This window comes from Anastrepha obliqua, chromosome 2 (genome assembly GCF_027943255.1).
Source record: "Anastrepha obliqua isolate idAnaObli1 chromosome 2, idAnaObli1_1.0, whole genome shotgun sequence".
NCBI classification, from domain to species: Eukaryota; Metazoa; Arthropoda; class Insecta; order Diptera; family Tephritidae; genus Anastrepha; species Anastrepha obliqua.
In genome coordinates, this window is record NC_072893.1 from 32,482,473 (window position 1) to 32,497,041 (window position 14,569).

A 14,569-nucleotide genomic window follows, 5' to 3' on the forward strand; every position below is an offset into this window, starting at 1 on the left:
TAACATAACATAACATAACATAACATAACATAACATAACATAACATAACATAACATAACATAACATAACATAACATAACATAACATAACATAACATAACATAACATAACATAACATAACATAACATAACATAACATAACATAACATAACATAACATAACATAACATAACATAACATAACATAACATAACATAACATGACATAACATAACATAACATAACATAACCTAACATAACATAACATAACATAACATAACATAACATAACATAACATAACATAACATGCTGTTCAAGCAAGGTAACGACGCATGAGCAAGATAACGACGCATTTTTTGGTGCGTTCAGCCGGCTACATAGAATTATAAGACGTTATCACGTCAAAAAATAATAATAACATTAAAACAACAGGTATTATTAACAAACTTGGTTTCATTTTAAATTCTTCAAGTAAATCAAATTAATAATAATCAATAAGAAGGCATTGCAAATACAAATACGTGAATTTATATTATATATGTACATATGCGTATATACATACACATATACGCTCACTTAAGTAGGAGAGAGCAAGATGTCGAACGTTGCCGTTCGTTTGCTTTGTTTGCTTTGTCGTTCGTTCCGCGCTTTCGCTTGCAGTTTATTCAAGGTAACGGCAATGAGCAAGGTAACGACACATGAGCAAGGTAACGGCAATGAGCAAGGTAACGACACATGAGCAAGGTAACGGCAATGAGCAAGGTAACACTAATGAGCAAGGTAACGACACATTTTTTCGTGCGTGCAGCCTGTTAAATCGAATTATAAGACGTTATCACGTCAAAATGTCGAACAAAGAATTTGTCTTAAATTTTGTGTTTTGAACGGGATTTTGAGTGCCGAATCGTTGAAAATGTTGCAGAAAACCTATAGCGAGTGTGCTTTATCAAAAACACGGGTCTACGAGTGGTATAAAGCTTTTGCAGAGGGTCGAGAAGTCGTGCAAGATTCGCCCCGATCTGGTCGCCAATCAACGTCTTCAACGGATGAAAACGTCGACAAAGTCAAGGAAATGGTGGCGGAAAACATTATTTAGTGTGTTTACACCATCAATTGGGCATGAGATGCGTGGCTGCTCGACTCGTTGCAAGAGACTTGAATTTCTTTCGAAAAATTCATCGGAAGAAGGTGGCTGAAGACATGCTTGAGAGCAAGTGAATTCGGACCCAACGTGTATCCAGCGCATCACAACAGGTGATGAGACGTGGGTAGATGAGTTTGACATGCAAACCAGTCAACAGGTGGTTGAATGGCGCTAGCCTTATGAGCCGAAACCTAAAAAACCATGTCTAGGTCGGTCAAAAGTGAAAGTCATGCTACTCGATTTCTTTGATTATCATGGTGTTGTGCACTCGGAATTCATTTCAATTGATTCTACGGTGAATAAAGAATATTGTTTGGAAGTTATACGACGTTTGAGAGAGAATGTGTGTGGGAAACGACCCAATTTGTGGAAAGGAAACTCATGGATCTTGCACTATGACAACGCACCGTCTCACAAGTTTCATATTCTGAACACTTTTTTGTACGAAAGCTCAACAAATATTATCGAACAACCACCGTATTCACCGGATTCAACCACCTGTGACTTTTTTCTCCCAACAACTCAAATTCCTACTCCGCGGTCGTCGTTTGAGTCGATAGAGGCCATTAAGTAGAATTCACTGAAGGAGCTGAAGAATATCTCTTGAAACGCATTTAAAAGGTGCTTTGATAACTGGAATAATCCGTGGCATCTGTTTATTGCTTCGAATGGAGCCTATTTTGAAGGAGACATAATAAATTTTGATGATTAAACAATTACTAATATTTTGCGTTTTATTGAACAATTCCCAGGAAATATGGGCCAATGATTCCTCCGGGTCAGAAGGCCGCACCAAACGGTTATTTTCAATGGATGTAATGTCTGTTCTTGAATGGTTTGCTCTTCAGCCCAAATACGGAAATTGTGCTTATTGACGTAGCCATTAATCTTTATGTAATATAGGGAGAGCTCCTGGAACATTTGTAGGTATCTTAGGGGCATTCAACAACAGTCCAAGGATACTATACTGAATAGCATAGTAGCACTAAGTATAGGGTTATTCACATGTGGATCAAAAATCTATTAGGTTGCAGAAGAATAAGAGCAGAGTGGAAGGAAACGAGGTTAATCAGAGTAGTGAACAGGGGTTCCTCTTAAGTTGGCGCGCTATCACCACTCCAACGGCTACTAGTAGTTAATGGGATACTAAAGAAATTTGATGGGAAAGCCCCAAGCTAATGACATGGGTGGATGACATTGCCATAGTAGTAACGGGAAAATGCCTTACCACCAAGAATGATGGAGAAACAGATTGCGCCCTCCCAACTCACCAAGAGCCTATAATAAAACAAGAATAAGGAAGGGAAATAAACAAGAATAAGGAAGGGGGATTACTTGTTTGTGAAGAAGAAGAGTAGACGAAAACAATGGAAACAACCAAACTCAAGAAATTATATGCATACACATATACTTTCTTGCCACGGCATGGCAATGGACATCGCTCAATAAACCGGATGTATATATAGTCAATATCAGAGAGTCAATATAGACTTGAACTGAATAATTTTATTTATTTCGATTTTTTTGCAAACAATTGTTTCGAGTTGCTTATTGATATTTTTATTAATTTGAAATTCAATAATATCACCCTGCTTTTTTCTGAATGCAACCATGCGCTAGGTAAATGCAGTGTTGATTTATCATTCGAGACTCGTTTGACATCAGGGCGCGGAGTATTTCTAACGATTCCCAAATTCGATTTTACCTATGTTTGTAAATACAATTTGTAATAAATTGAATTCGATCGAAAATATATTATTTACTTTATTAGTGTAATATAGGAGACGTTACATACGTCGACATACAAATAAATTAAATATTAAAAAAAAGATATTATAAATATTATACTGTCCGGTTGGCATCAAAATGCAGTTTCCAAGACGTACCTCGGAATTCCAGGAGGTTGCAGATACCGCAACTAAACGTACCTCACGGTTGGTAAGAAAATAGTTTTTGTAGATCAGTTTCTGATCTTTGAAATATGATTTCCTTTAGGAGTACCCAATTGCGGCAAAGTCGTGTCGCACGCCCACCTTCGATAGATCGTCATACTGTGGGTCTACCGAATTCGGTTAATCGCGGCAGTCGTACCACGCCTCAGAAGCAAGCACAACTTTTAACGACTGCGGATGCTCCAGGAACTGCAAACAAATACAGCTCAAGGTAATTATAGTTCATACTCTTGATTCTATTTGCATATAAAAAATTTACGTCCTTTTATATTATGTAACGTAGAGCGAGTCGCATAGCGCGTACCTCTTCTCTGGAACGCTTGGCGAACTCGGCGCTTCGCGGCAGTCGCACTACCCCGCAAAAAACACCAACGTCAATAACTAAACCAACAACTCGAGTGCTTTTTACAGCTGAAAAACAACGCAACGCGCATAATGACAAAAAGTGGGTGCAAGAGAGGGCGCAACAGATTACAGAACATTTGTTCGAAACCGCCCATGCCGGGTCGGTGCACGGTTTGTCAAGCGATTTCTTCGCTCGTAGTGGTTGTCTGCGTCAAATATCAACAAAACAATTTGTAGGTATAGTCAATCATTTTCTACAGTACATTTGGGGTACACGTTTCACAGTTGGCAGCAATTATATCGACGATATCGTTAATATACTGCAAAAACTTAAATATCCCTATCAAATAAACAAATCATGGCTAAAAACACCCAATACTTCACACTCATTTGGCTACGTAATCCAACTGTTAGACTTCCTAATGGATTTTGTGCCACCACAAAATGAAGAAGAAGCTTCTGATATGAAATTTGAATTCGAAGATCCACAGGAACTAAGTCAAAGCTCGCTTATGCACGAGTCGCCTGACGCCGATTTTACGGCGCTCATACTACAAAACTCGGAAGAGGGCTTCATGCTCTGGGATAAACAGATGGACGATGAGTTGCATAATCTACAGGAGCAAACATGTGATGTACTAATATACAAACGCTGTGGCCTACAAGGTATCTCCTCACTAGATGCACAATTGCATGAACTCAAACTAGAATTACAGGAAGAGCAGAAAAAACGGCCACATATACGCAAAGAAGATGAGGAACATTGCCTTCGTTTGGAAAAAGAGCTTAAAGAGACCCAACAGCAGGTACTGGAGGCACGTGAAACTCTCGAAATATCTACTAAGAAAATTAGCGAAATGCAAGCTGAGGAACAGCGATACAAAGCTGAGTTTATGGAACTCCTAGAGAAAGTCAATCAAATGAAGGGTGCACTTGCTAAACAAACGTTGAGTGTGGCGCAGCGCGATGCATATATTGAAGAGCTAGAACAGCGAAAGTATACACTGCAACGCATGGAACGCACGTTACGTGATCTTGAGGGCCGCCAGCACCATCAACAGGTATTAGTGTCACGTCACAAAAAACAATTGACCGATAAAATAGCCAAATATAACGATCATATACGTGCTATTAGCTGCACTAAGCTACAATGCGATGCGGGCGCATTACAACTACCGCTCAATCCACAACTGGATGATGTTAAGAAACGTATAAAAATGTTGGAAGAAACACGCGAACGCGCGCAAAAACGTATGCAACAGATTAAGCAGAAACAGCAAGAGCTGGAAAAACAGGGACATGAACTAAATCATGAGATAACTTCAAGTCTAAGACCAAAATGTGCTGAGCTGGAAACAGCTCTAAAACTCGCCGAACGAAACAGCAGAGAATTCGCAAAATACAAACAAAAACAAAGTGCTGCATTTGATGCTCAGCTGCAGGAACTCGATGACCGTCTGCAAAAGTTACAAGTGGAATGTAAGATCCTGCAAGATACAAAGCGTGAAAAGCAAATAGAATTGGTAGAATTGGAGAAGCAAAACGAAGAATTGATTGTACGCACTGAACATGAATACAAAGTGGCCGCCGATGGACGCGAGGCATTTCTCAATGACTATGAAAAGGCACTTGACCAATCAAATAAGTTATTAGTGGAGTTTGCTGAAGAGATTCAACAGCGCGAAATTGACTTGCAGCGAATCGCGGAAGAGGAGGGGAAAAAATAATTTTTTTTATCTATTAATTTTAATGAAATTAAATTCAGTGTTTTACGTTTTTTTTTTTTTAATATTAAATACACAAAAATTTATTGCAACATACACATAATCATCATATAATTTAATTGCTATATCTAAGTATAATATTTTCAATAACTTGTCCAAATACAATATTCTGCGTGTAAATGCTTGAATTCTTACTTTGCTGTGGTTGTGTGAAGCTTTCTTTGGGTTTAGTGATAATGTGTCGACCATTGGCTATGAAAATGCGTATCCAATTAAATTATGGTATGTGTGAAAATTTCATTGCAATCAAGTATCTGAAATTTCATCTTGTTTACCTTAACGCATCTATAGTACTTTTGTTACATTCTTGAAGACGCGGCCACCGAACTCCTTCCGAAATATGGAAAGGAACCTACAACGTGTTTTAATTGAACCCAAATTTCCATACAAAGAATGAATAGTCAAACACAATTGGACACGTTGGAGGTCACACAGTGTATTAGGTGAAATAAACAGACCCGAATGTTTTCCGCTAGATGCCTTTATTGAGCCATATCTCACGGTGCACACATAAATGAAGAAAGTTCTTTGAGAATTTTGGTTTGACTGAATATATACATTCGATGTATTTTTTAACAAAAGTCATGGAGGCAAACGGCGATTTAATAATGTTATTTCTAAGAACTTCCGACAAAAAGTTTAAAATGGGTCATTTCACCCGTTATGGCAGGTTTAGTACTAAATATATTTTTTAGTAATTAATCGAAGATAAATATTTTTTGTTTTTATAAACAATTTAATGCCGAAATTTTGGTCAAAATCGATTTTTTTTTTGTGAAAAAACGCCAATTTGTCAAAAAATTTTATTTTGCTTATTCCTCCGATTAATTCTAGATTTAAAATTACTTTAACGAAATCTGTTTGGCCTTTTAATTTCAGAGGATCCAGTTCAGAGATGTAGTGGTCACCGCATAACGTCTTTTTTGAGAGGAGCTTCCGGAGGTCAGCTGTAGCCCCTTTCCAAATAAATATTTTTACTAATACTAAGCCTTAAAATACAGTTAAAAGATAACATAATATGTGTACAAATTCTGGGAAGTTCGCTTTTTTTCGGCCTTATAACTGTATATAACCCCTTAAAAAGACAGCTGTTAAAATTTCATGATATTCTATTCATGAGTGAGTTATTTCAAAACAATGGATCAAAAAGATTTTTGTGTTTTAAAATTAGACTGCTTCTTGATGGGAAAAAATACCGTTCAAGAGAAGAAATGCCTTGAAAAGTGGTATGGAGACTCCGCTCCATCAGAAACAACAATAAAACGATGGTTTGCTGACTTCAAACGTGGTCGTAGACACACCGATGATGCATTTTAGTCGACGTCCAAACATAAAACAAAAAAATGCACTAAATCGTTTTCAATAATCGAAAAGTGAAGTTGCGTGAGTCACCTGACATCGTACAGATATCAAAAGAAAGGTGTTGGCTTTATATTGCATGAGCAATTGACTAAGAGAAAGCTCTGTTCAAAGTGAGAGCCACGTTTGCTAACTGTTGACCAAAAACTAGAACGTGTTGATGACATGGATCCATCACTTCGTCCGAGTGGACAGCAACTTCGTCCAAAGAGTCCGAAAGCACAACAATCGGCTGGAAAGGTTATGACCTCGGTATTTTGAGGTGTGCGTGGTGTAATTTTCATCGACTATCTTGAGAAGGGAAATATCAATGAATATGACATAGCATTATTGGAGCGTCTGAAGGCCGAAATTGTCAGGAAACGTTTGTATATGAAAAAAAAAACACTCTTGTTTCATCAAGACAAAGCACCGTGTCACAAGTCAATCAAAACAATGCCAAAAATATATGAATTGAACTTCGAATTGCACCCACATCCACCGTATTCGCCAGATTTAGCTTCCAGCGACTACTGGCTATTCGCAGACCTAAAAAAAATGCAGGCCTATTAAACTGAGGCCTATTTTGAAATGTTGGAGGGGCTCAGGAATGATTGACGTTGTTCTTGATGGAAATTACTTTGATGCATAAAGCTTATTTTGAACTACAAAAACAATTGGTTTTTTTTTGTTAAGCCCGGGACTTTTCAGTCCAAGCGTTATAACTAAGTTAATTTCCTTACCGAAATACAGCGAGAAAACCGTTGGAAACTTTTTACTTCACCTAATATTATGGTTTACAGATAATATTACATTCAGATACATACATATATCTCCATGGTCTAAATTCGAAACATAATTTAACAATGCAAATTTCGTAGTTTCGTAATTGCTTCACATTCACATCACATCAACTTGCATATTAATTTAAACACTTGATATTTTGCTGCATAATAATTTGTGTGTGCTTCTGGTGCCCATAGGTCTTCAAGTCCATCGAATGTAAGCAAAGTTTCAGCACATAGCATTAGGGTCTCCACTTTACTGTTTTCTTATTATTTTTATTTATATATTTTATGTAATTTTATATGTAACAAGTACATAAAAAACCTTTACGAGTTTCTTATATTTTTTACTTTTGTTTTTAATTATTGCCACACAGTTTCGCGCATAACCTCCAATATATCTTCATTTTTCTTTGAAAGGTCATTGTTTGTCAATCTAAGTTTAAATTTAAATTGCACTTGAAACAGCTACAAAACTTTTTTGATTATTAGTTTTATGTATATATACTAGAGAAGGACGATTGAGAGCTTATTATCGATGAAAATGTGTTGAAAGATACGTTCAAATTTTAAATGATGCCGATTTTGTTGCTAAATATGAAAAATATTTTATAATTAAATGCCAAAGCGAACAATTGTCACTGCTGAAAGTCATGAAAACAAAGGGGTTTTTGTTCGCTTACAAGTTGCATACTTTTGGGCGCAATACTAGATGAAAGCCTTGAAGTCAGTTTTTCTCTGCCAGATCAAGCACTATTTACCTGATATACGCAATCTAAGCAGCTAACCGATTTCTTTAATTCATCTGAGGTGAACTGATGACCGGCCTTTAGCGTTAACGCAATTTGCGATTAGACAGCGAGTTGATGTTTACAAAGTAATCCTACCAATTTCGATTAATTCGAAAAGTACTTTGGCCCAGACATGCACATGGCTTCTACAACTATACGAATTATTAAATGATAATAATGATAATAAAATAATAGCCAGAAGCACTATATGATGAACAATTATAACAGAAAAATTTACGTTTTTTAGAAGATGGATAGAATAGTTCGCTTTGCAGTCATTAACTCATTAACCCAAAGAAAAGGGCTTACTTGGGCGTGAATACTATGTCCGTTGCGATTCATTAACGTATGTATTAGAAAATAATAAATTCATTTCATTAATGGTAACCAAGACTTTTCACAAAAACTATAACAAGTAAAAAAATTATATAATTTTTAACGGATTCATACAATAAATACTTCACCGTTGCCTCTGGGTGTCTCATTTGCAACATCTGTACCGCAAGTAGGCGTTGGCAACGGTGCAGCTTTGGGTTTATCTAATATGTCGGCTTCTCGTCCAATCTCGACAATCCCTTGTTGCAGTTGTTGTTGTTGTGCACTCATGTTGTCTGCATCATTTGCGTTGTCTTCAGCCATCGTCTTATTGTTCAACACAATCTCATCTTCATCTAATTCTTCGGCGCTGTCAATAGGTTTCTCACTGCCGCTACTACTGGTATTGCTACCAATGTCGGTCGTTGTTTTCTTTTCACCCTCAATATGTATATTGACACGTTCTGGGTCATCTACATGTTTCTGGAATGTTACAGATATTTCTTGTTGTTGTTGCTCCTGAAGTTGTGCTGTTGCTGTGCTAGCGTCTGCATCTCCACCCCCACCAACGGCTGGTGTGACGGCTTGTGTAGGCGCTGTGGTGATGGATGACCACCAGGTTGAGAACGTCCCTTTCGCCTGTGAGAGCGCAACGCCTGTGAATTGATAAGAATAGTTAAGTGATGATGATGAACAACACTAGCTCTAAGCTCTACTGAACTCACCAACTACGCGACTTGTTGTATTTACGGCCTGATTGATTTTACGTCCACTTTCACTGTTTTGCATTGTTCTTAAAAAGAAGTTAATAGATATAAAAATTGTGAAAAATATGTAGATAATTTTCAAATATCCGTACTGTGCAATTTTTAGCTTCATATCGGCTACAGAAAGTGTCCCAGCAAAGGGATGACCGGCGGGCAAGGCGTCGAAAAATTCAGCGTCAGGACGCACATCGTACCATTCCTGAAAACATTGCGTACACTTAAATGCCTGCATAAACTGGGCATTGAAGTGTTCATTGTCTTTGGCAATAACATCTGAAAAAAACAAAAATACCAAGCAAACTGGTAAGCCGCATATGTAGATATATTCTGCAAATTAGTCATACAAACCATTAGCTACGGCAGTACGCAATAAGGCTAATATATAACCTTGGAATTGATCACGTATCCAATGCTCACTGCCCTCAGCATCTTCTTTAGGCGATTGCACATGTTTTAGTATGTAGTCCATAAATCGCAAATCCTCTGTACTCAACACCAGTTGACGTCGTAGATCTGCATCAAGTGTATCTATGTTAGCATTCTCCACATCGACCAGCACATCGGCGAGTTGGCGCTTTTGTTGAAACAAAACATTCGAAGTACCTATGACATAGCTCAGTACAGACGGATCACCTAAAAGATCCATATATGGCAACGAGAGATATGGCAAGAATAAATTTCCGCTGGCGAAAATCGAAATAGGCGCACGATACTCATCTGGATTTATTGAAGCCAGAGTGCAGAGTGTGGCTGAAAAGAAAAAGAGAGACTAGATACAAACATATTCATATGTACCCAACCAGCCTATAAGATTTCCAATGTCCCCAACCAAGGGCTGCCGCCCCAGCAAACTAGCCCTGTCTAGTGAACCGATTATCACATTTCCAATTCATAGATTCAATAAAACAAATATAAACGCAAATATGATATATTATATATGATTTTCTGACAAAGCCTCTCTTAGAATTAACTGCATCTGCGTCTATAAAGAACTTAGTCGCAACTAACTACCCATTTTCATTAACTTCCCGACCATTTTGATATGGAACTGTGTGTTTTTTACTCTAAACGTACAATTCATGAATATTACAGTAAGTTTTCATATATGCAAAAGTTTTATAAAATTCATACAAAGAAATAAATACGAAGTTACTACTCACATGCCAAGGTGTCTACACTCCCTTCGCGAGTTAGTGAATCGCTGCGCCCAAAACGTTTACTTCCCACTTCACACGCACCCTCTAACGAGTCCAGACGGTTTAACTCTCGCGTGGACTGCGATGATGTATTGGTTGAGGCTGCTGTCGATGTGTCATCACTCGCCGCTTGGCTCGCTGCCGACATGGCAGACGATACCAAAGTGCAATCGTCTACTATGTCAGTGACTGTAGCAATACCATCGCCGATACTATTATCGGCTTCTTCACAAGCACATTCATTTAGTGTAGTTGCTTCTTCTTGTTGCGCACTTTTCACCGTATCCATTAGTGGTTCCTCGCATCGCTTCAATTCAGCTGCTTCCTGTTGTATGGAATCTGTAAAGTCCGGCATGGGCGATAAAGGTCGTGATGTACGCACACATGCCACTTCCTGAAAGCCTTTTTCCAGCAGACGCGGTATTAGTGATGCGATGCCCAGCACTAACACGCACATTCCACGTACTGGTGAACCAAAGCACACAACACGTCGTTGCAAGAGGAACAATTTGAAAAGTATAAGCATTTTGTGACGCCAATGTAGTACGATCTCTCGCAACGATAGGCCCACATAAAAATTACGTAGTGGTCGCTGGCTTTCATCGTCCAATAAACAGGCATTGAGCTGTTCATATGCCTTTATTAGTAGCTCAGTGCATGAGAAATCGCCTTTCTCGAAGAACGCGTCTGTGATCAAAGACAATTTCACCTCTATATAACCGTAAATGGGCAGACGTGCAAGGATCACTATTGATTTTTGCACAGTACTGCGTGTCATATCGGCGGTACGAATTTTCAATTTCTGCACAAGTAGAAATAGTATTTCTGTAGTGATCGCTAGCGTATTTAAAACATGATTACCTCAATTGGTATTTGCCGGTAGCACGAAACGCCATACACGCTCTCCGTTGGTTCAGTTAGACTGGGTAAATTGAAGAAAACCGTATCATCGGCGAAGTTATGTGAGCCATCGGGCAGCGCCAAAGTGGGTAAATATTTCCATCCTGATGGGCACTCATTCTTGCCAGTTGTTCCTGGTATAAGTGGTGGATGAGAGAACTCAACCTATTAGATGAGTTATAAAAAAGACGTATTTCATATATATGTATACATATGTACATATATTCTAAGGAACAAGATAAGCTATACATGCCTGGCAACCTAATTTATGATGAAATCCTACCACCACTATATGAAGTATTGGTGGTTTATTTTCTCCCGCAGAAGCTAAGGCCATTGCGTACTTTGCCGCTTATTTGCTCTACTTTCTTTGTTAGTTTTTTCGGCCTTTGACGCCACAATTCAGCACAACACCGCCGATGCCGCAAATTGTTTGCTTTCACAACTTAGGAATAAAACACATTACTGCCTTTTTTATTTAGCCGTAATTTAATATAAATTTTGTATCACTTTGTTTATACGCTCGGCTCGGATTGAGTATTTTCTTGTCGCTATTATAATTTTGCTTATAAGTTTTGCAGCAGTCTGACAAATGATTTTTCGCGAATTGTTTGTTGCAATTGCCAACAGTAAACCAACAACTCTTTGTACAACTATTGTGAACATGCCGTTGTTTACCGAGGGCCATTGTGAATTCCAAGTGTTAAAAAGCACCGAGAAAAATGATGTCAGTTTATATAATTGTGCAAGTATGTGCAAAGGGTTAATTGTTAAGGATTGTATAATAGTTCGTAACACATCTTTAGGCGCTATAAGAAATTCGTAAGAATTTGAATAATGTTATATACGTAGAAGCACATTAGCAAATATATTGGTCGAATTAAGTTTAGAGAAAAACAAAATGAACTCACTTTTCAATTATACTTTTCTTACCGTTTAATGCCGTTATCATGTATGCTTACAGTCACTCATAGCTTAATTGATACAGATGCGATTTATTTGTAAGGTGTTCTATATCACAATATTTTGCGAAATTGGAAAAAGAGAATATGCCAATATTTTATTCTATTTGTTTATTTATTTCATTTCTCAAGATAAAATACAAAAAAGTGTCCACTCATTTGTACAGGAATTCAAAATTCACACCGCAGCTTAAATGATGCAGTTAAGGAAGAGCATTTATTTATTTCTAATTTTTTAAATTTTAAGGTATTTAATACTTTGTTGGGTATCCTTTATTATCAATTACAACTTAAAGTCTACGTTTTGTGTATTCTGGACTAATTTTTGTTTCCACTCTACAAGTATCGCTTTTTTAAGATCAGGCTTGTTATGTATGCTTTTTTTTTAGTTTTTTGCACTACAATGAAATGAGAGGACTCTGTTTTGCCCTTTATGGTGAGTAATGAAATAAAAAAAAATATCTGCATACTCTGTTTTGCCATTTTCGCGAAATATTATCAAATAGGGGACACTTTACAAAAAAAGCGTATCTGTATTAAATAACGTGGGAGTGACTGTACGTATATTATATTTGGATATGCGTAATTTTTTACAGCAAAATATTTAGAATTACAGATTTTTTTTTACAAAACTTTTCTTACCGTTATCGTTATTATTATTGGTAAGAGCTCATTCCGCTCACTTACCTATCTATCTATACTGGAATAAAACTTTAGCACCGTCGTATCTGTAAGCACACTGAATGTATTACTAACAAAACAAATATGAATTAAGTAGGTAATGTAAAAGAATATTTATTAATAACTAGCATTTCCCAGTGGGCTTCGCACCACCATACATAAAATGTTTTCTTTATATCGCAAGAAAATTTTCATATTAAGTTTTCTTTATAGAACTCGTAAAATGTTTAAACAGTTAATTAGTTGATTTTTTTCATTCAACATACTTTTTAAAGATGTCACAATATCCTTTTCTGTACTTTTTTAAAATTTGATTGTGGTGGTCACCTATATACAGGTAAGGTGAAAGAGCCGATAAAAACTTGTAATTAAACTTTGATTCTTTAATTTCCATTTCAATTTTTTGCGCTAAATAAATTATGCTAAAATAAATAAAGTTAAAAATGTTTTTCCAGTTCCTTGAATGCTCCAGTTTTTATTATATTTTCGTCCAAAATTAATATTAACATAATACAACACACAACACTTACAACCACAACAGTACAACAGAAAGGCTCATAAGCGGCTGTGTATTTGTTGTTGTTTTCCCCATACAGGCATTTCACATAAAATGTCATAACTCAGGAACGGCTGCACCGATTTCAATCAAACTTCACACAAACCACCTCCTCAAAGATAGAAAAGAACTCTAAAATTTTTGTGGCAATCGGTTCGGCGGTTCTTGAGTTATAAGATTACCAAGGAAATGTAACTTCTTTTTATATATATAGATAACCAAATTAACAATAATTTAGTCTGTCGCGCTATTAAACTCGCTTATCTCATGAGCGCATGAATCCAAATTTATAGGACTTTTACTAAGAGATGAAGGTGTTTTCTGAACAGATTAAATACTAGTTTTTATTTTGAAAATATCACTCTTCACGTGGGTTACATTCAAAATATATATTGGCCAGGTGAAAACAAAAGTTTTCTTTAAAAAGCCGCGCTTGGATCAAGATATTTTTAAGAATCGTATTTTTGAAGCATTTAAGTTGAGATTCAGATTATTTGTATGCAAGTAACTTGCGTATAAAAATATGTAGGTAACTCCTCTGTCTGGCATTCGGGTTGAGATATTTCGTAAAATTTGCTTACGTACATACATAGAAGAAAAAGTTCGCCTACAAGGCTAAAAAAAAGAAGGAGCTACAGTATGGAGTTGAAAGCTTTAATCCAGCGCCACATACAAACATTCCTTACAAAAATAGTCTAATGGTATACCAAATATAGTACATCTATTAAATAGTTGCGGGGATAAAAGTGGTCGTGGCACGACCAATTTTTTCCAAAATGATTTACAGTGTGACAGAGAAGATACATACAGATTTGGCAAAAACTATAGATTAGAAATACAATTTTTTTGCATTTTCTTTTTTTCATATTCAATTTTTTTAATTCAAAAGCTTAACATAAAAAGTTTATAGTAGTCAAAAATTCAATGGACAAAACTAAGCACCTTCTATATTAGTGAAAACAAATACGTTCCTATGCTAATATTTTGTAGAAAATCCCTACGTCTTTCAGGCATTAAAGATTTTAAGTTATCAATAGCATCTTGCGATATGCCTTCCCTTACTCCTCTTACAGCTTCAAA

General features: G+C 36.7%; 2 protein-coding genes across 2 annotated transcripts; one reads left to right on the plus strand and one right to left on the minus strand.

Moving 5' to 3' along the window:
* Nucleotides 1–2,798: 2,798 nt before the first annotated feature.
* On the plus strand, nucleotides 2,799–5,290 carry LOC129237204 (trichohyalin-like). Its single transcript, XM_054871727.1, has 3 exons — nucleotides 2,799–3,051; nucleotides 3,113–3,280; nucleotides 3,353–5,290. Exons 1-3 carry the CDS (start codon nucleotides 2,984–2,986, stop codon nucleotides 5,139–5,141), a joined length of 2,025 nt encoding a protein of 674 aa, XP_054727702.1. The 5' UTR covers nucleotides 2,799–2,983; the 3' UTR covers nucleotides 5,142–5,290.
* Nucleotides 5,291–6,252: 962 nt separating this feature from the next.
* On the minus strand, nucleotides 6,253–11,919 carry LOC129237203 (late secretory pathway protein AVL9 homolog). The gene is made up of 7 exons (XM_054871726.1): nucleotides 11,544–11,919; nucleotides 11,252–11,455; nucleotides 10,355–11,192; nucleotides 9,543–9,944; nucleotides 9,287–9,467; nucleotides 9,153–9,220; nucleotides 6,253–9,083 (listed from the first exon to the last, which is right to left on the minus strand). Exons 1-7 carry the CDS (start codon nucleotides 11,625–11,627, stop codon nucleotides 8,557–8,559), a joined length of 2,304 nt encoding a protein of 767 aa, XP_054727701.1. The 5' UTR covers nucleotides 11,628–11,919; the 3' UTR covers nucleotides 6,253–8,556.
* Nucleotides 11,920–14,569: the final 2,650 nt, after the last annotated feature.

Excerpts from the sequence above, each read along its gene's own strand:
- LOC129237204 (XM_054871727.1), top strand. The coding sequence starts at position 2,984 with ATGCAGTTTCCAAGACGTACCTCGGAATTCCAGGAGGTTGCAGATACC. Across the intron at positions 3,052-3,112 it reads GCAACTAAACGTACCTCACG|GAGTACCCAATTGCGGCAAA; the intron begins GTTGGTAAGAAA and ends GATTTCCTTTAG. Across the intron at positions 3,281-3,352 it reads GCAAACAAATACAGCTCAAG|AGCGAGTCGCATAGCGCGTA; the intron begins GTAATTATAGTT and ends TATGTAACGTAG.
- LOC129237203 (XM_054871726.1), bottom strand. The coding sequence starts at position 11,627 with ATGGCCTTAGCTTCTGCGGGAGAAAATAAACCACCAATACTTCATATA. Across the intron at positions 11,456-11,543 it reads ATCATAAATTAGGTTGCCAG|GTTGAGTTCTCTCATCCACC; the intron begins GCATGTATAGCT and ends CTCATCTAATAG. Across the intron at positions 9,468-9,542 it reads GCGTACTGCCGTAGCTAATG|ATGTTATTGCCAAAGACAAT; the intron begins GTTTGTATGACT and ends TGTTTTTTTCAG.